Source organism: Citrus clementina, unplaced genomic scaffold (assembly GCF_000493195.1).
Source record: "Citrus clementina cultivar Clemenules unplaced genomic scaffold, Citrus_clementina_v1.0 scaffold_3, whole genome shotgun sequence".
In the NCBI taxonomy this organism is placed as follows: Eukaryota; Viridiplantae; Streptophyta; class Magnoliopsida; order Sapindales; family Rutaceae; genus Citrus; species Citrus x clementina.
In genome coordinates this window covers 3,659,305-3,673,869 of record NW_006262339.1, presented here as the reverse complement: position 1 = coordinate 3,673,869, position 14,565 = coordinate 3,659,305, and the positions used below count along the sequence as shown (strand labels likewise).

General features: G+C 34.8%; 4 protein-coding genes across 6 annotated transcripts; 3 read left to right on the top strand and 1 right to left on the bottom strand.

Annotated features, from left to right (window-relative positions):
• The first annotated feature begins 4,485 nt into the window (after window positions 1–4,485).
• LOC112100261 lies at window positions 4,486–5,867 on the top strand. The gene is made up of 2 exons (XM_024189172.1): window positions 4,486–4,946; window positions 5,156–5,867. The coding sequence occupies exons 1-2, from the start codon at window positions 4,486–4,488 to the stop codon at window positions 5,865–5,867; spliced, it is 1,173 nt and encodes a 390-aa protein (XP_024044940.1).
• Window positions 5,868–5,933: 66 nt separating this feature from the next.
• LOC18047707 (exopolyphosphatase PRUNE1) lies at window positions 5,934–7,495 on the top strand. The gene is made up of 6 exons (XM_024189159.1): window positions 5,934–6,155; window positions 6,254–6,334; window positions 6,459–6,545; window positions 6,636–6,768; window positions 6,870–6,941; window positions 7,383–7,495. Exons 1-6 carry the CDS (start codon window positions 5,934–5,936, stop codon window positions 7,493–7,495), a joined length of 708 nt encoding a protein of 235 aa, XP_024044927.1.
• A 1,132-nt stretch (window positions 7,496–8,627) lies between these two features.
• Window positions 8,628–9,626, bottom strand: LOC18049174. The gene has a single exon (XM_006439877.1). It carries the CDS (start codon window positions 9,624–9,626, stop codon window positions 8,628–8,630), a length of 999 nt encoding a protein of 332 aa, XP_006439940.1.
• A 1,549-nt stretch (window positions 9,627–11,175) lies between these two features.
• LOC18049172 (50S ribosomal protein L19-1, chloroplastic) lies at window positions 11,176–14,347 on the top strand. Of its 3 annotated transcripts, none has more exons than XM_006439872.2 (6): window positions 11,176–11,259; window positions 11,369–11,556; window positions 11,832–12,065; window positions 12,161–12,247; window positions 12,362–12,495; window positions 13,825–14,345. In XM_006439872.2, the coding sequence occupies exons 2-6, from the start codon at window positions 11,386–11,388 to the stop codon at window positions 13,928–13,930; spliced, it is 732 nt and encodes a 243-aa protein (XP_006439935.1). In that variant the 5' UTR covers window positions 11,176–11,259; window positions 11,369–11,385; the 3' UTR covers window positions 13,931–14,345. The 3 variants fall into 3 exon arrangements, with proteins under 3 accessions (XP_006439935.1, XP_006439936.1, XP_006439933.1); XM_006439873.2 differs by having other exon boundaries at window positions 13,812–13,891; XM_006439870.2 differs by having other exon boundaries at window positions 11,187–11,263; window positions 13,825–14,347.
• The last annotated feature ends 218 nt before the right edge of the window (window positions 14,348–14,565 follow it).

Genomic DNA, 14,565 nt, shown 5'->3' with positions numbered 1-14,565 from the left:
GCGAGCCGTTTCCCACTGATGTTAGCCGCCCAACAAGTCCATGGCTCCCACCCAATGACTTGCTTTTTGCTAGTACCTTTTTAAGAATTTCCACCGACGGTTGATTTATATTTCTTTTTATATAATTTTTTTTATGAGGTATCCTCCCCTTCCAGAAGTAAGTAAGTAACAATGTACATTAAAATAATGAAAATACATAGATTTCAATACATTGTAAACTGTATTTTTCATTTGTTAGTATATATATATTCCAATCTAAAATTTATTTTTTTAAAAAAATTATTAAGCTATATATTTAATAGTATAATGATATTATATTATTAACTAATATGATTTAATAACTTTTTAAACTTTAAATTGATTTTTTCAAATTTAATAAAGTTTTAAGATACTAGACCAAATTAATATTATATATATAATAATTATTTAACAAGAAAAATTAAGAAGTAAACTAAAAATACATATTTCAATATTTGTACATTTTGTAGGATCTCTCACTTTAATACAGTATGTATGTATGTATGCATATTATACTAAGAGCATCCTTCTTTTATTAAAGTGAGGATGACAGTAAAATATAAATATATATATATATATATTAATATACTAGCAGAAAAAAATTTGATATATTAAAATCTGTATTTTTTATATTTTACTAACATCTTCACTTTAATAAAACAAGAATAGTCTCGCTAAAGGAGAGTTATATGTATATATTTTTAATTAAGATGTTATTGATATATTATTTAAAGAACGTCCCTTCAGCAAGATAAGGAGGTGAGGTCACAAGGATTTAAATAGCAACACAACGTTTTGATATCTCTGTACTTGTACGTTTGGTGTTTTGTTTAATGTAATTGACTTTGTAAAGATCAACATTCATTTGGATACGTAGAGATTTGTTGGTGGATGGATAGGAACTAAATTTTGTGTTTGTCCCCTAGTGTTTAAGAAAGAGCAAAGCAGCAATCATCAAGACCGATTGGAGAAGCCATTTTAATTAGCTGTGTACTTAGGAAAGGGCCAAGAGCAATATCCCATGGTATTATGAAGGCAAAATAAAAATTTTAATTAAAAACACTAAGGCAATTGGCCTCATTTGCATCTCCCACGTGGGTGGAAATTTTTTTTTTTCTTCAATTGTTTAAAAATTATAAAGCTGTTATAATTAATTAAGATAGGGAACTATGTTTTAAGTTGCTTGTATGCTTGCCATGACATCATGATTCTCCAGTGCATTCTATGAGGCCCATAAGTCCGTACGCAACATGAATGAATATATATATTTTTAAGTCCTACAGCGACGATGATGTTGAAATATTAATTTAGCTCAAAGTCAATGATACTGGTCTGTTTGGATACTAAAGTTGGCCAACTACCATTTGAAATTTTCAATACTAATATTTAGTAAATATTAATTTTTATTTGGAATAATAAAATTATCTACCAACCCACAAATCGGTCCAAATCCACCCATAAAAATTATCTCACTGCAGGTAATTTTATAGGTTGCGAGCGGATTTAATATTTCAAATCGAAATTTACTATGTGTTACGAGTAGGTTCGATTTTGAGAAAAAAATTTGCTTGGTACTCGCATAAATATCCACCAACCTCTACTTTTTGTTTAATTATTTATATTTTTTATTTTAATCATAAAATTTACATTATATGTAAGTCAATGTTCTTAATTCCTAAACTTTTGTGTGTGTTACGATAAGTACTAAACTTTTAAAATTTAGAAATTTATAATTTTCAAGTTTATATTATTGATATTTTATTTTAGTTAATTGATTTTGTTTATTTTCCTTTAATAACTTGAACCTAATGATTGCTTACTAAAGTTGAGTTTTTATTTGTTTAATTAATTATTAAAAATGCACAATATTTACTTGTTAATACTATTGATAATACTTACATATTAAATAAAATATGAAACAAGACATTAATATTAGTGATGATGATTTGCCTACAATAGAAATATATTGTCTTAGATTAATATATTTTGATTTTGTGTATTTAGTTTAACATTGAAACTTTAATTTCTTATTTACATTGATAAAATCTACACGTGAATATTGTATGTGAATTTTTTAGACTATTGTCATAAATTTATAGTTTGAATTATATAATTTAATTTTTTATGTATTATTAAAGGTATTTTTTTAGTATTTGTAATTTTAAATGACAAAATCTATAAAATCTTTGTTGTCATTTTAATTGGGTTTGGTAATTATTAAAACTCATAGTACTTTCTTTAAAAAATAAAAACCTGTTAGTAATTTTTTTTTTTTTACAGCTGCAGGTTTAATAATGATAAACCTGCAGCAAGTGGTGCACATAACCATCCTTAACTATTGTGGTTTAGAAATTAAATTGATTTGACTAAACACTTATATAACAAAAAAAACTATATAATAATTTTTGTCATTATTGTTATTTGATATTTAATAATTATATTTATTAAATATTATCAATTTTTATTTTATAATTATAACTTTTTTTAGATGAATACTATAGCATAAGCTACAGTATTCACAATTTTAAACTGGGCAACTTTTGTTAAAGAGGTTACAGAAGAAACCTCCATATTTTACAAGTTACGAAAAAGGGAAAAAAAATTCAAGATGATTTTGCTATGATAAAATTACTCTAAAAACGTACCAGTTATCGGAATGACAAATATTCAGCTGAATATAGATATTGCCCATTTATTTATCCATGCTATAAAATCTGCCCACTGCCCATTAATAAACCAATTCATTTCGAGAAACATTTCTACACATTATATGACACATAACACAAAAGCTCAGAATATAAAAGATAGCTAGCAAAAAGGTCAGCGTTACTTTCTACCCATCGCATTAAAACAAATAGGTACATAAAAACTCATCATTAATTGCAGAAAACACTAAAAATGAAGACACGCCCATTAATCATATCTTAAGAGTTGGATAACCAATCATGTCACCCGGGCACCATCCTCGTAATAAATAAAAATACAACCGTTAATTATTTATTTCGATTTAGATTCTCTTATAATCTGATCTCCTTCTCCTCCTGAGTAAAAATACATATGGTAATTGATAGTTAATAAAAAAAGAAAATTAAAAAAAGTTAAATTCTACCTATATATTATCACTTAAATACACATGACACAAGATTATTAAAAACTCATGAGAACTCAAATCAAGAGAGGATCTTTATCCTAATTATTTAACCCGTAAATTTCACAATTAATTTCTGCATGTGAATTGCACTAAATTACCCGTAAACTGACATGTGATTTACCCTTAAAATTCAAATGGATTCATTTAATTCAAGCGGAAAAAAGGGCAACTTCTACAATCCCCACAACATATCGGACCATCAATTGAATTTCCAAACACAGACATAAAAAACTAAAAGCTAACACATGTAGTTGAGGATTAAGAGAAAGATAAAAAGAAAGATACCTCACATAAGAGGAAGAAGGAGCTGTAATACTCAAGAGGAGAGAGCAGAGTCGTGAATTGAGGAGAAGATTTTGAAATGAATAAACTGATACCAGCAGTCTACTAGCGACAAGCAACAAGTCAATGTCAATGCCGACGAGTGACGAGCGGCTGGCGTATGAAGGCAAGAGAAATTAATCTAAGGTTTGCTAAATTGAAATATGAAAGGGAAATTATATTTGCTTTTATCTTTTCATTTTAATTTTATAAAATATAATCTTTTAACCTAAAAATTGGGTAAATGAATTGGACATCGGATATTTATCTAATATTCATATCCATCAAATATTCAGTTGGATATTTTAAAAAATTTCTATATTAATATCCAAAAAGTTTTGGATGAATATCCAACTTTTATTGATCAATTGATATTCTACAGACCAACAATTTAATAAAATCACACAAGCAAATAAAAGAAATTAAAAATGTTGATACATCAATATATAACAAGTTGCTCCCCTCTTAACCGTAAAGGTTATGCTTGGGATTACGTTAGATTCTTAAGCAATTACTTTTACATTGGATTTTGAAATAATTAGTTTTATAAATAATTTTAAATATATTTGGTAAATTTAAATTACAAGAAAATTACTTCTAAAATAATTTGTTAAATATGTTTGGTAAACTAATACTAAAATTAAAATGTTCACGCACAATGATCAAAATGTGCAAATTTTGTTATGTTGTAAAAGAATATAAAATCTTTAGTTTTCTTGTTAAAAATACACATCAATTCATCTTTTCATAAACAAACTAATTCAATACATCACCCACTGCTACAAAGGTGCCGCATTACACTGTGATTATTCGAACAATTTGGTCGCATTGATGGAGGACAAATTAGTAATAGGAAGATCATTTAAAATCAAACAAAGAAAAAGACACCACCAAATGCCGGCCACCATTCTTCCATTGTCGGTTTATAATCTGACTGATAGTACCAATGTGTAGCAATAAACCATATTATTCATACACATTAATTGATATTTGATATGACGGCTCCCTCAATCGAAACTTTTATTGCCATGGATAGAGTATTCAGCATGGAGACACCAAGGGAGAGCAAATTAGCATCAATAACACTCGAGAAGAAAAGAATGGTAGAGCAGAATCGGCGTAAGACCGAAAATAATTTACCCGACCTTACTGATTTCATGAATGATATGTTCTTTGGGACGGTCATCAAGAAGGACAAGACAGAGTATAACTTGACTGGTGGCCGTTTGATGAACGAGGATGTTGATTTTGATGATAGCACTAGAAGCAATAGCGGCAGGTTGACACAAGAGTGGCTCCAAGAGGCAAAGCGTATGGTGGCATCGTCCCCCACTCGGTGTGACTCCCCTTCTAGGCTTGTTGGGTCACCGAGGTTTGCGGCTGCACAGGCAGCGAGGCCATCGTCCTCCTCGACCAAACTTGATCGAAGAGACCCTCTTTCGAGGTCTGCCAGAAGGTCAGACATCATATCCTTAATTATTGCATGCATACAACTCATGCCGTATACTCATAAGACGTCATATGTATCTAGCCATTATGATGGTACAACTTCAAATAAATGTGCATGCGGCAAAATTTTACTGAATCAACGATGAATGACTAAGCAATGCACATACACCGGTCTCACTGCACTAATTAATTGCGTATTTGAGTTCTCTACTGCAGGCAAAGGTCATTGGAGGGATTCAGTGGAGAAATTCTGAGCAGATCAGTAAAACATACCCGCGACAAATCAGCATCTCAACACACACTAACACCGGCCTCACCAGACCAAACCCCTGCAGATGCAATCCACAAATGGTTATCCAACTTAGTCAAACCGTCCGATCTCAATTCTACACCATCATCCTCCCCTACTTCCCCAGCAACAGCAACAACTCCCTCCTCAGATCCAGCGGGTACCTTTCTGCCACCTCGACAGTCAACTCACAGAAGGTCCCGCTTTCAAACCGAGAACCCTGCACCTCAGTCACAAGGAATCCCAGTCAATTCCCGTCGAACTTTCAGAACAGCTCCAACTACACAGTTACCTTCCCCGCCCCAAAAACTTATAGTTGAGTCTGCACATAAGAGAACCTTATCTTCATCATCATGTTCGTCACCGACACAACCCTTGAATCAGCCGCTTTCCCCGCCCAAGAATCTGGTGGAGCCAGCTCAGAGAAGGTACATATCTAAGTCTACATGCTCCGTTAATGAAAAAGTTGCACCAAAGGACGGCAACATTACAAATGGGCGGTCCCACGAAGAAGATGGAAGCCGATACATTGGCCTCAATGAGTTCCTTAAAGAGCAGAGAATCATGATCGACAAAATATCACGTGGGGCTGTTGATGCCAAGGCCAAGATCGTGCTACCTGCAGCATCAAACAGTTAAGTGGACTAAAACTTGAGGTTTACATACATAATCTTGTAGTAATTAATAACGACTAATATATCAAATATGGGGGGTGGGGGTGGTGCAGGTACGAGTTCGATGGTGGCTGCAATATGCTATGCATGGTTGTTGGAGAATAGGAAGAGGAAGAACAAGGGGCAAGGTGATGGATACGTGGTGGTGCCCGTTATGAATATTAAGAGATCAAATATGTGGAAGCATTATCAGGCTGCTTGGCTCTTTCGCCACGTTGGCCTTGACGCTAACTCATTGCTCTTTGCCGATGAGGTAATTTTTTCCATTCTATTGTCTGTGCGTATAATCCCTGTTTCAATTTCTAAATTAATGCATCGGCAATGAGTACTGTTTCTAACGTTTGGGATCAGGTGGATTTGGAGATTCTGTTGATGACTGGGCAATTAAGCATTGTAGTGGTCGGACAAGATGTACTTAGAACTAATGCTGAGGTTGGTACATGATAATTAATTTATTGCAGATATCCTCCTGAAATTGTAGTGCAAAAATATCAGCAGTTATCAATGCTCCATATCTCTTCGTGCTGGCTTTTTTTTTTTTTTTTGGCTATTACAGGGTGGGTCTCAGTGCACCATTCTTACAGATAATTCTTGCGAAGACGCATATGATTTACTTCAAACACCAATATTGCAGAAAATTTTGGTATATTACATTATGATTACATCAACCATCTTGTAATCAATAATTTTGAGTACTGGCTTTTACTGGATTTAATGGTTTCCTTTACCACAGCTTGCAGGTATACTGTTAGATACACACAATTTGGATTCCTATTCTTCGTTGTCCACGTCAAGAGATGCTGAGGCAGTTCAGTTGCTGTCGATTGGCTCATCCCCGAATTACAGAAATAATCTTTTTGATCAATGTATGCTTCTTTAGCCTAACGGTTGTACCATTAGTGAAAAAAATGTTCAAGTTTTCATGCATCTGTGATTCAAGGTATTTCATTTTTCCTTTTTGTGTCAGTGATGCAAGATAAAAAAGACGGCTCAGTTTTGGAAGCCATGAGGCACAGCTATGGGAAGCCACCAAATGAGAGTAAGACGTAATTCAGAATTGCATGTACTGAAATTTTAAAAAGACCATTTGCAGGATAAATTTCATGATTTATCATTATCATAATTATTATTCTCAATATTTCATTTGTGCCCTGGCACTCTGCGTTGAAGTCCTTTTTGCTTACTAAGATTGACTACTCTTTTTCCCTTTACCTGATAAATAGTAGGCGGCCAAGAAATTGGAGCAAAATTGGAGCAGAGGGCTCCACAGAGAAAGTCTAATTCTCTCTCTCAACAGAAACCTACACAAAATTTACATACAGACTCTAAGGATACGGCAAATTCAAAAACCAATAGATTTTCAACAAACCCAGGTAATCACTTCTTTATTACTGTCGTAATCACTCTTTGTACCTTAACTTAATCACGCATAACTTGCTACTATCCTTTGTATCAACCTTCTTAAATTATAACTCTGCAGGTAAGCCTAATTCATTACCATCACAAGCCACTGCAACACAGGCACCCCCTGATAATAATCGGGGAAAGAATAAGTTCTTCCTTGCAAAGTGGTTTGGTTTTGGATCGAAATGAAGATTTCTTATTATGAATTCTTCCACTTCATGAGCATCGATGATCAATGAAACAATGAATCTGGGTATCTGAAAAAACAATGCAGTCAACAAACCTTGTTCTCAGATAAGTTTTGGTTATAGAGATTGATTCCGAGGTGTCTAAGTAAGACCATATAGTTAACTTCCAGCACCATTCTGTTATTATTTTTGTATCAAACAATAATTTTGAAAGCCACTATAAATTTCTAGGAAAGTTAAAAATTGATTGTAATAACATATGGTACGCGCTAACACTTGAATTATTATTTTTCTCAAGGCAATTATGGGGAAGTTTTACAGAATTATTATGAATCAATGCGACTAGAAATTGATCCCTACAAGTAACGGAGAATATTTTATTTTTATGAATCTAGACAGAGTCTCGATGATACCCTCATTATTGCATGCACCGACATAGTTTAAGATTAATAATTATTAAAAGAAAATGGGCATTCTTAGTAAGTCACTAGAATTACATGATAAAGATAGCTGAATTGATGACAATGGAAAGGTGATCAAAGTTTGTCTGCTGCATATATAAGTAGGACCAAATCTATATTCGTGGGCTCTTCTCATAAGCAAAGGCTTTTGCGGTTGGTGATTTCATCATCACCACCCATCAGATCCCCGTTACATAGAGGACACAGCACATGCATTAGCATTGTTTTAGCTAGATACGGACATTCACTAGGCAACGAGAAAATATTGTTTACTTTTACGGTATATATAACATATATATATAATCCAGCAATCATACAGATTCTGGTAGATTAGGAAAAAATATATATTTTGAAACAAAAGTAGCTCATTTATCAAGACCAGATCAAGAGAGAAAAGAAAAAAGAGAATTTCTTAAAATAACAGATGTGCGAAAGATGCCTCTAGATGTGAAATTATTGAGCATGTAGGTGTAGTGATACAATCTGGCTTGTCCAATTTTGCCCACTTGTTCTTCGACCCCAGCTGGATCTTCCTTCCGATCCTAATTCTCTCTTCACTTGGCCCCACTTCCTTTCCTCAACCTCCAAGCATCTGTCACTCTCATCAATCCATTCTGGCCTATAACTTGATGACCATTTTGGTTTGCATTCTTTAACATTTTCGTATTTCCATTACTCAACCTTCCAGGCATAGAGAAATAAACAAAAATCTGAAGACATATTTGCATTTAACCCTTCTATGGAACCAGAACTTCCTGTCTGAGAAGACAATGGTGTTGATGTCAAAGATGATAATGGTGGTGATGATGAGGAAGAATATGTCGATAGTGAAGAAAGAGATGTGCTTGATGACATGGTTGGTTTGAATATAAACAAAGCATGCCTTAGACCAGGGCTAAATAGCCAGTCATGGACATCCCAATACACTTCAACTCTTGCTTTGTTAATGTTAATAGACTCATTACCTCTAAACTTCCATTGAAGATGCTTCACATGAATCACCAAATACCCATCAATCCTTATCTCCATTTCTGGTTCAACCCCACCAGAAAAGCTGCCACTGCCACTGCCATTACTTCTTCTCCCATCACATCTGTTCTTGCACTCAATTGAGATCTCATGAAACCTACCCTTTTCATGAAACTTGACTCTTGTGATGAATTTCCTCTTGCCAAATATGTGCTCTTTTCTTGAAACCAGAACAGGATCAATAAGAGCAGGCCTACATCCAGTTTTCCTATAAGCATCTTTCTTTAGATCACCAACTAACAAAGCAACCTCTTCATCACAAACAACTGCAACATAATAGTCAGAGTTAGGCTCAGTTTCGCCGTTGAATTTGGCAGCCTTGAGATTCCAATAGATATCCACAGCTTTACCGTCTAAGAGAAAGCGCTTTGAGCCTTGCTTCCTCCAAAAGTACCAAGGCTTCAGCTCGACTTTGCAGGTGTACTGACCGTCGCCATCTTCACCTTCTTCTACTGATACTGATAGGCCATGGAGCAGTAAGTTCTTGCACCATGTGATTGTGATCAAACGGCTCTGATCAGCAATCTTTGATCGGTAAACTGACATAAAAACACTCTGACCGGACCTGGTTACCGCGGCGGAATCATCAGCAAACTTGTCACTCGATGAAAAACAAGCAGGAATGCCAATAGTATCTTGCATGGTTCTTCAAAAAAAAACATTCAACGATTTCAAATAATGCACCAACTAATTACTGGGAAGAGCCCAAACATAAAGCAAAGGAAAAAATAATAATAATAATAACAAAGAAACCATCAAGATGAGGCAAAAAGAGTTTGAGAATGGGAGAGAGCTGAAATCTGAGCGCGAGAGACAGAGAGAGATCTTTCTTACTTACATACAACTAACAAAGACGATGCATGTATGAATCACATAACATAAGGTGCAAGTGCCAGGGATGCTCTAAGTGGCATCATTTTGTGAATGAAAAATTAAAAAAAAAAAAAAAAAGGTATTTTGAGTGAGAGTGAGTGTACGTAGCACAACATGTGTTTTGAATATTAAACTGCTTAACTGCTCTTACCTGGAACTCAACGAAAATATTATTTCTTATCTAATAAAAATTTATTTTCAACAAGACGACTTTATTGAATCCGAGGTGGTTTTACTTCTGCCATACTTAAATTACTTATTCCCATGACCAGTACCTTCACCAGATTCGGAGTAGGGTTTGTACGTAAAATATGCAACGCATTTGGAGAACACGGAGCGGGGCTAATTGACAGCATGACAAAAAGTTTGCGTTTCAATGTGGGTCTGTCTCTGTCTACTTAAAGATTTTCTTTTTTCAATTCTTACAATCTGATGAGAAAAAAAATCATACTAAAAATAGTTTGTATGTGGTTGTTTTTAACCTTTTTAACTTTTTTTTTCTTGTTTCTTTTTTTGGGCCCCCAAAAGAAGTGTAAGAAAGGAATCCAGGGAGTAGCAGTTGAAAAAAATAAAAAATAAAGTCTTTGAGGAATATACGGTTACAGCTGTAGATCTGGTCTAAATCTCTCAGTGGTCTACTCTGCATTTGTATTTCAACGGCAAAGGTGTCTGCAATTGCACGGTCTTGATTAGCCAGCAACAGAACATTTCTTGCAGCAGAGGAGATTAAAAGAAACATAATAGATCATATAACTCAAATACGGCTTGTTTTTGTATTAAAGTAACAGTGGGAAATCACCGATGGGCTTTTGAGAGCACGAGTTCGAGTCCACTCACATCCCTCGAACATTAGAAAAACTCTAAAAAAATCAATATACACGCCTCTAATTATAGTAGTCCTATATAACAGTGTATTAAAAAATAATAATAATAATAATAATAATAATGAGAAATCAAAGTGAAGGTGGAAACGTTAACCTCCAAAGTTGTGGAGGACAGCTAATTGATGTGGCATTTTACAAGATGACCTCCAACGACATTTTCGAAAAGTTGATAATGGTCTCAGACATGAAACCGTCATCATTCGGCCTTGGTCTAATCACTAAAAGCATGAGTTTCCCCACCCACCCACCCACCCACTCTCAATTCGTTCAAAGCGGAGGGTGGCTGTACTTAAAACATTTTCTGAGTGTATTTAGTAATACCGTTCCGATGGGTTGAAATTGACAATATGTATGGATGGTTGGTTATCGGGCCGGGCCGCGAAAGCCGAATCAGGGCATTTTGGTCCTTGCACGTTCGATCATAAACCCCCCAAATTGTCGTTCGAGGGTTTCTGATTTGTACCAGAAAATCTCCCAATCTTTTTTACTCGCTCAAAAGCGAAGCTAATCCCGTACCTGTAAGTAAGCAATTTCGATTCTTGTTTCATTTGTAAATTTCTTTTTTCCCTTTCTAATTTGTACAGGAACTGAAAGGAATGTACCTGTTTGTTTGCTTGTAAAATGCAGCTTCAATTTTATTAAAAATGCAGTCCTTTCGTGGGAGCATCCGATTAATTCAAAGGCATGCCCTTACCAGCTCAAACACTTGTTCAATCCCAAACGGAGTCGTTTCAACCAAATCTGTCGGTCATTCGTTCCATTCTTTCAACAATTTTCTATCCCGCTCGCTCCACTTGTTAGCTACTCGCTCGCAGGTCGCAATTCTTTGGTTATTATGTCTTTCGTTTCATTTTAGTTTTCTTTTTTTTTTTTTTGTGGGGGTGGGGGGCGGCGCTTATTATCACTTGATTTAATTCTTGTTCAATGAAAAGTTTATACTGAGGAAGGATGCTGCGTTTCTTCCAAAAATATCGAAAATTCCTATAAACTGTCTTGGATAACTTTTTTTTTTTTTTTAATATCCTGAGTTTGGGTGTCGAGGAAAAGGAAAAAAAAAATTTGTTTGACACTTGTGGAGGTTCTTTGGCAGGTAAAATATGGCTATCAAACCGAGTCTTGGGGTTCTTCGAACTATTACATTAGAACTAGTGGGCCTGGTTTGTTTCCACCAGCAATGATGGAGCCACATTTTGCCAACAGGTGTATTTCAACATCGGAAAGTTCAGTTGAATCAGCTTCATATCCTCCTGCTGCTGCTTCCTCTGATTTGGCTCCCCGCATCAAATTTAAGAGGCTTGATAAAACTGCCAGGCATATAATGCAGGCATGTAGGCATTTGGTGCTAATATTGTTACAAATTAACATGAATTATGCTCCTCAATACAATATCCTTTGATGTTATATTGTTATACTTTGCAGATTCTAGATAAGGAAGCAGTGGAGAATGTGAAGTCACAGAGGGAGATCCCCGATATAAAGCCTGGTTATATCGTGCAACTAAAAGTGGTATGATATGTATTGCTAGCTTAATTGCTTCTTATTGGTTGTCGGGAGTGAGTGTGGTTGTTTATTGATGGAATTGCAGTTAATTTGTTCCGTTATGATTCTTGGTGTGAACAGGTAATTCCAGAGAACAAGAGACGTGTTTCAACTTTAAAGGGTATTGTTATAGCAAGGCGTAATGCTGGTATAAGTACTACATTTAGATTGAGGAGGCTGGTAGCAGGGGTTGGAGTCGAATCTCTTTTCCCTTTGTAAGTAAAGCTGGATTTTTGTTTGTAGCACACACGATATATGGCCTCTCATGTCTTGTTGGTCTTGCTGCTCTGAACTGCAAAAGAAGTGTCTTCTCCCACTCTTCTCTTTCATAAGTGGCTTGTAGACAAATCGCTCCTAGACAATGCATTACTTCGAGTATGATTTTATGAATTTAAAAGAACCTCACCTGCTAAGAATTAAGCATGTATTTTTATGCATGTAATTGATCAGGAACTGTTTGATGCATTGAATTTTTCTTAATTAATGAGTAAAATATTTCAGCAAAAGTTTTAGCATCTCAAACTCTTGCAAGAGGAATGTCTGTTACCCCACTCTTATTAAGTAGAAACTGTTTTCTTTATCTTCTTGATTGATGACAAATTTAATGCATTATTCTTGTAATTACTGAATCTGTAAGGAACTATGATCTAAAGTTGCTATGAATGTAGATTTGATTTATTTCACATGCAAATAAACAGTGCTTTTCTGGCTGTTCCCATCTGAATTCCCTTGAAGTGTAATACAATGCATGTTACCTCTACTGTTATTCAATTTCCAGTCATTCACTTTGATGAACCTCCGATTCCACCCATCATATTTTACTTATTTGACATGGGAGATCTGTGTTATGTGAAATTGATCAAGATAAGTCCATATTGACCTAAATGGATGGTTTGACTTCCTATTAGTTATGATGCTATGACCGCACAGTACTGAACCAAATATAATGAGCCCACATGTTTCATCAGGTTAGGAATCCAAACTAGATGCAACAAGAGATCATGTTATCCGCATCTTTTGAGACAGTTGAAATTTATTCTTTAAAGCATATCAACCATATATCCATCCCATGATCCCATAGTATTTAGCACTATCTTGTATTGTTTTGCGATGAAACTAGGATTTTTAATAACATGAATGTTGAAAATAGAAGAACTAATATGTGGATGGTATAAAATTTCTCTGGTTAAATGTAAAATATCAGTAGTCTTACCCCTTTTCCACCCTTGCTAGACTGTAGTCATTTGCCAAGTTCATGTCATCTTTATGCTCTTTTAAGCAAAATACAATTTCCAGGATAGCCATGTGATGTCATATGGATGATGTTCTCAATAATATCGCCTTCAGCTCCATCACAACTGAGTATTAATTGCCTAATACACTTGCCATTGGATTTATGCAGTTACATTTCTCTTATGTTTGTTCATGTGTATGGTTGGTTTCAGTTATTAGTGAAAGTATGGAGTTACGTACACTTCTTGTTATTTCAATAGAAGATGTTTTCTATCTGGATAACGACCAAATAAGTTAGTGGTGGATGACAGGTACTCACCTAATATACTAGAAATAAAGGTGCTGGACAAGAAGAAAGTGAGGAGGGCCAAGCTTTACTATCTGAGGGATAAGCTGAATCCACTTAGAAATAAATAAGAAGCTTTATTGGTGGGAGGATTCTGTGAGTTCCTTGTGATGGATAGTTGGGTTGTATTGCATTGGTGACAAATTTCACAAACTATTTGTGTTTTCATTTTACCCTTTCTTTTTCCAATTAAGGTTTAGTTTAGCATCTCTGTTAATTGCTGTGCTGGCATGGTTGGGAGGGGCAAGGAGTTCCAAACTTGAATGGAATCCCCAGAAAGCCGCTAGAAGTGGTAAAATTTTGGCTTCATTAATGTTACCCATAAAAGGTCTTGTTTTGTAATTATAGATCATGCATTTGAACATGGGCATTGCGCCAGAGACAGCTCATTTCTTCCATCAATACGCGTAATGCTGCATGTACTCGGTTAATAATATGGAGATGAAGGTGTTGTTTCTGTTTCTTTAAAGTAGAGCTCCACAATTTTGCAGGTGGCTTTCATGATGTAACAAATTATGATATGATTGTAAAATTTTCTTTATGGGCTGGCTGTTGTTTAAGAGAATATAATGAATTTGTTGGCTTGTCCCGATGGCTTGCTTGGAATAGCAGCTTGATAAAAGAGGAAACACAATTTCCGTATCTCAAAGACGCATCTCAGCTGCTCTATCTCTAGTAATGAGACAAAATCAATATTAATAATCAA

Bases quoted from the DNA above. Each gene is read 5' to 3' on its own strand.
- LOC18049172 (XM_006439870.2), top strand. From the start codon at position 11,386: ATGCAGTCCTTTCGTGGGAGCATCCGATTAATTCAAAGGCATGCCCTT. The intron at 11,557-11,831 runs GTCGCAATTCTT...GTTCTTTGGCAG, and splicing joins TGTTAGCTACTCGCTCGCAG to GTAAAATATGGCTATCAAAC. The intron at 12,066-12,160 runs GCATGTAGGCAT...TATACTTTGCAG, and splicing joins CTGCCAGGCATATAATGCAG to ATTCTAGATAAGGAAGCAGT.
- LOC112100261 (XM_024189172.1), top strand. From the start codon at position 4,486: ATGACGGCTCCCTCAATCGAAACTTTTATTGCCATGGATAGAGTATTC. The intron at 4,947-5,155 runs GTCAGACATCAT...TCTCTACTGCAG, and splicing joins CTTTCGAGGTCTGCCAGAAG to GCAAAGGTCATTGGAGGGAT.
- LOC18049174 (XM_006439877.1), bottom strand. From the start codon at position 9,626: ATGCAAGATACTATTGGCATTCCTGCTTGTTTTTCATCGAGTGACAAG.
- LOC18047707 (XM_024189159.1), top strand. From the start codon at position 5,934: ATGGGGGGTGGGGGTGGTGCAGGTACGAGTTCGATGGTGGCTGCAATA. The intron at 6,156-6,253 runs GTAATTTTTTCC...GTTTGGGATCAG, and splicing joins CATTGCTCTTTGCCGATGAG to GTGGATTTGGAGATTCTGTT. The intron at 6,942-7,382 runs GTAAGACGTAAT...ATAACTCTGCAG, and splicing joins TGGGAAGCCACCAAATGAGA to GTAAGCCTAATTCATTACCA.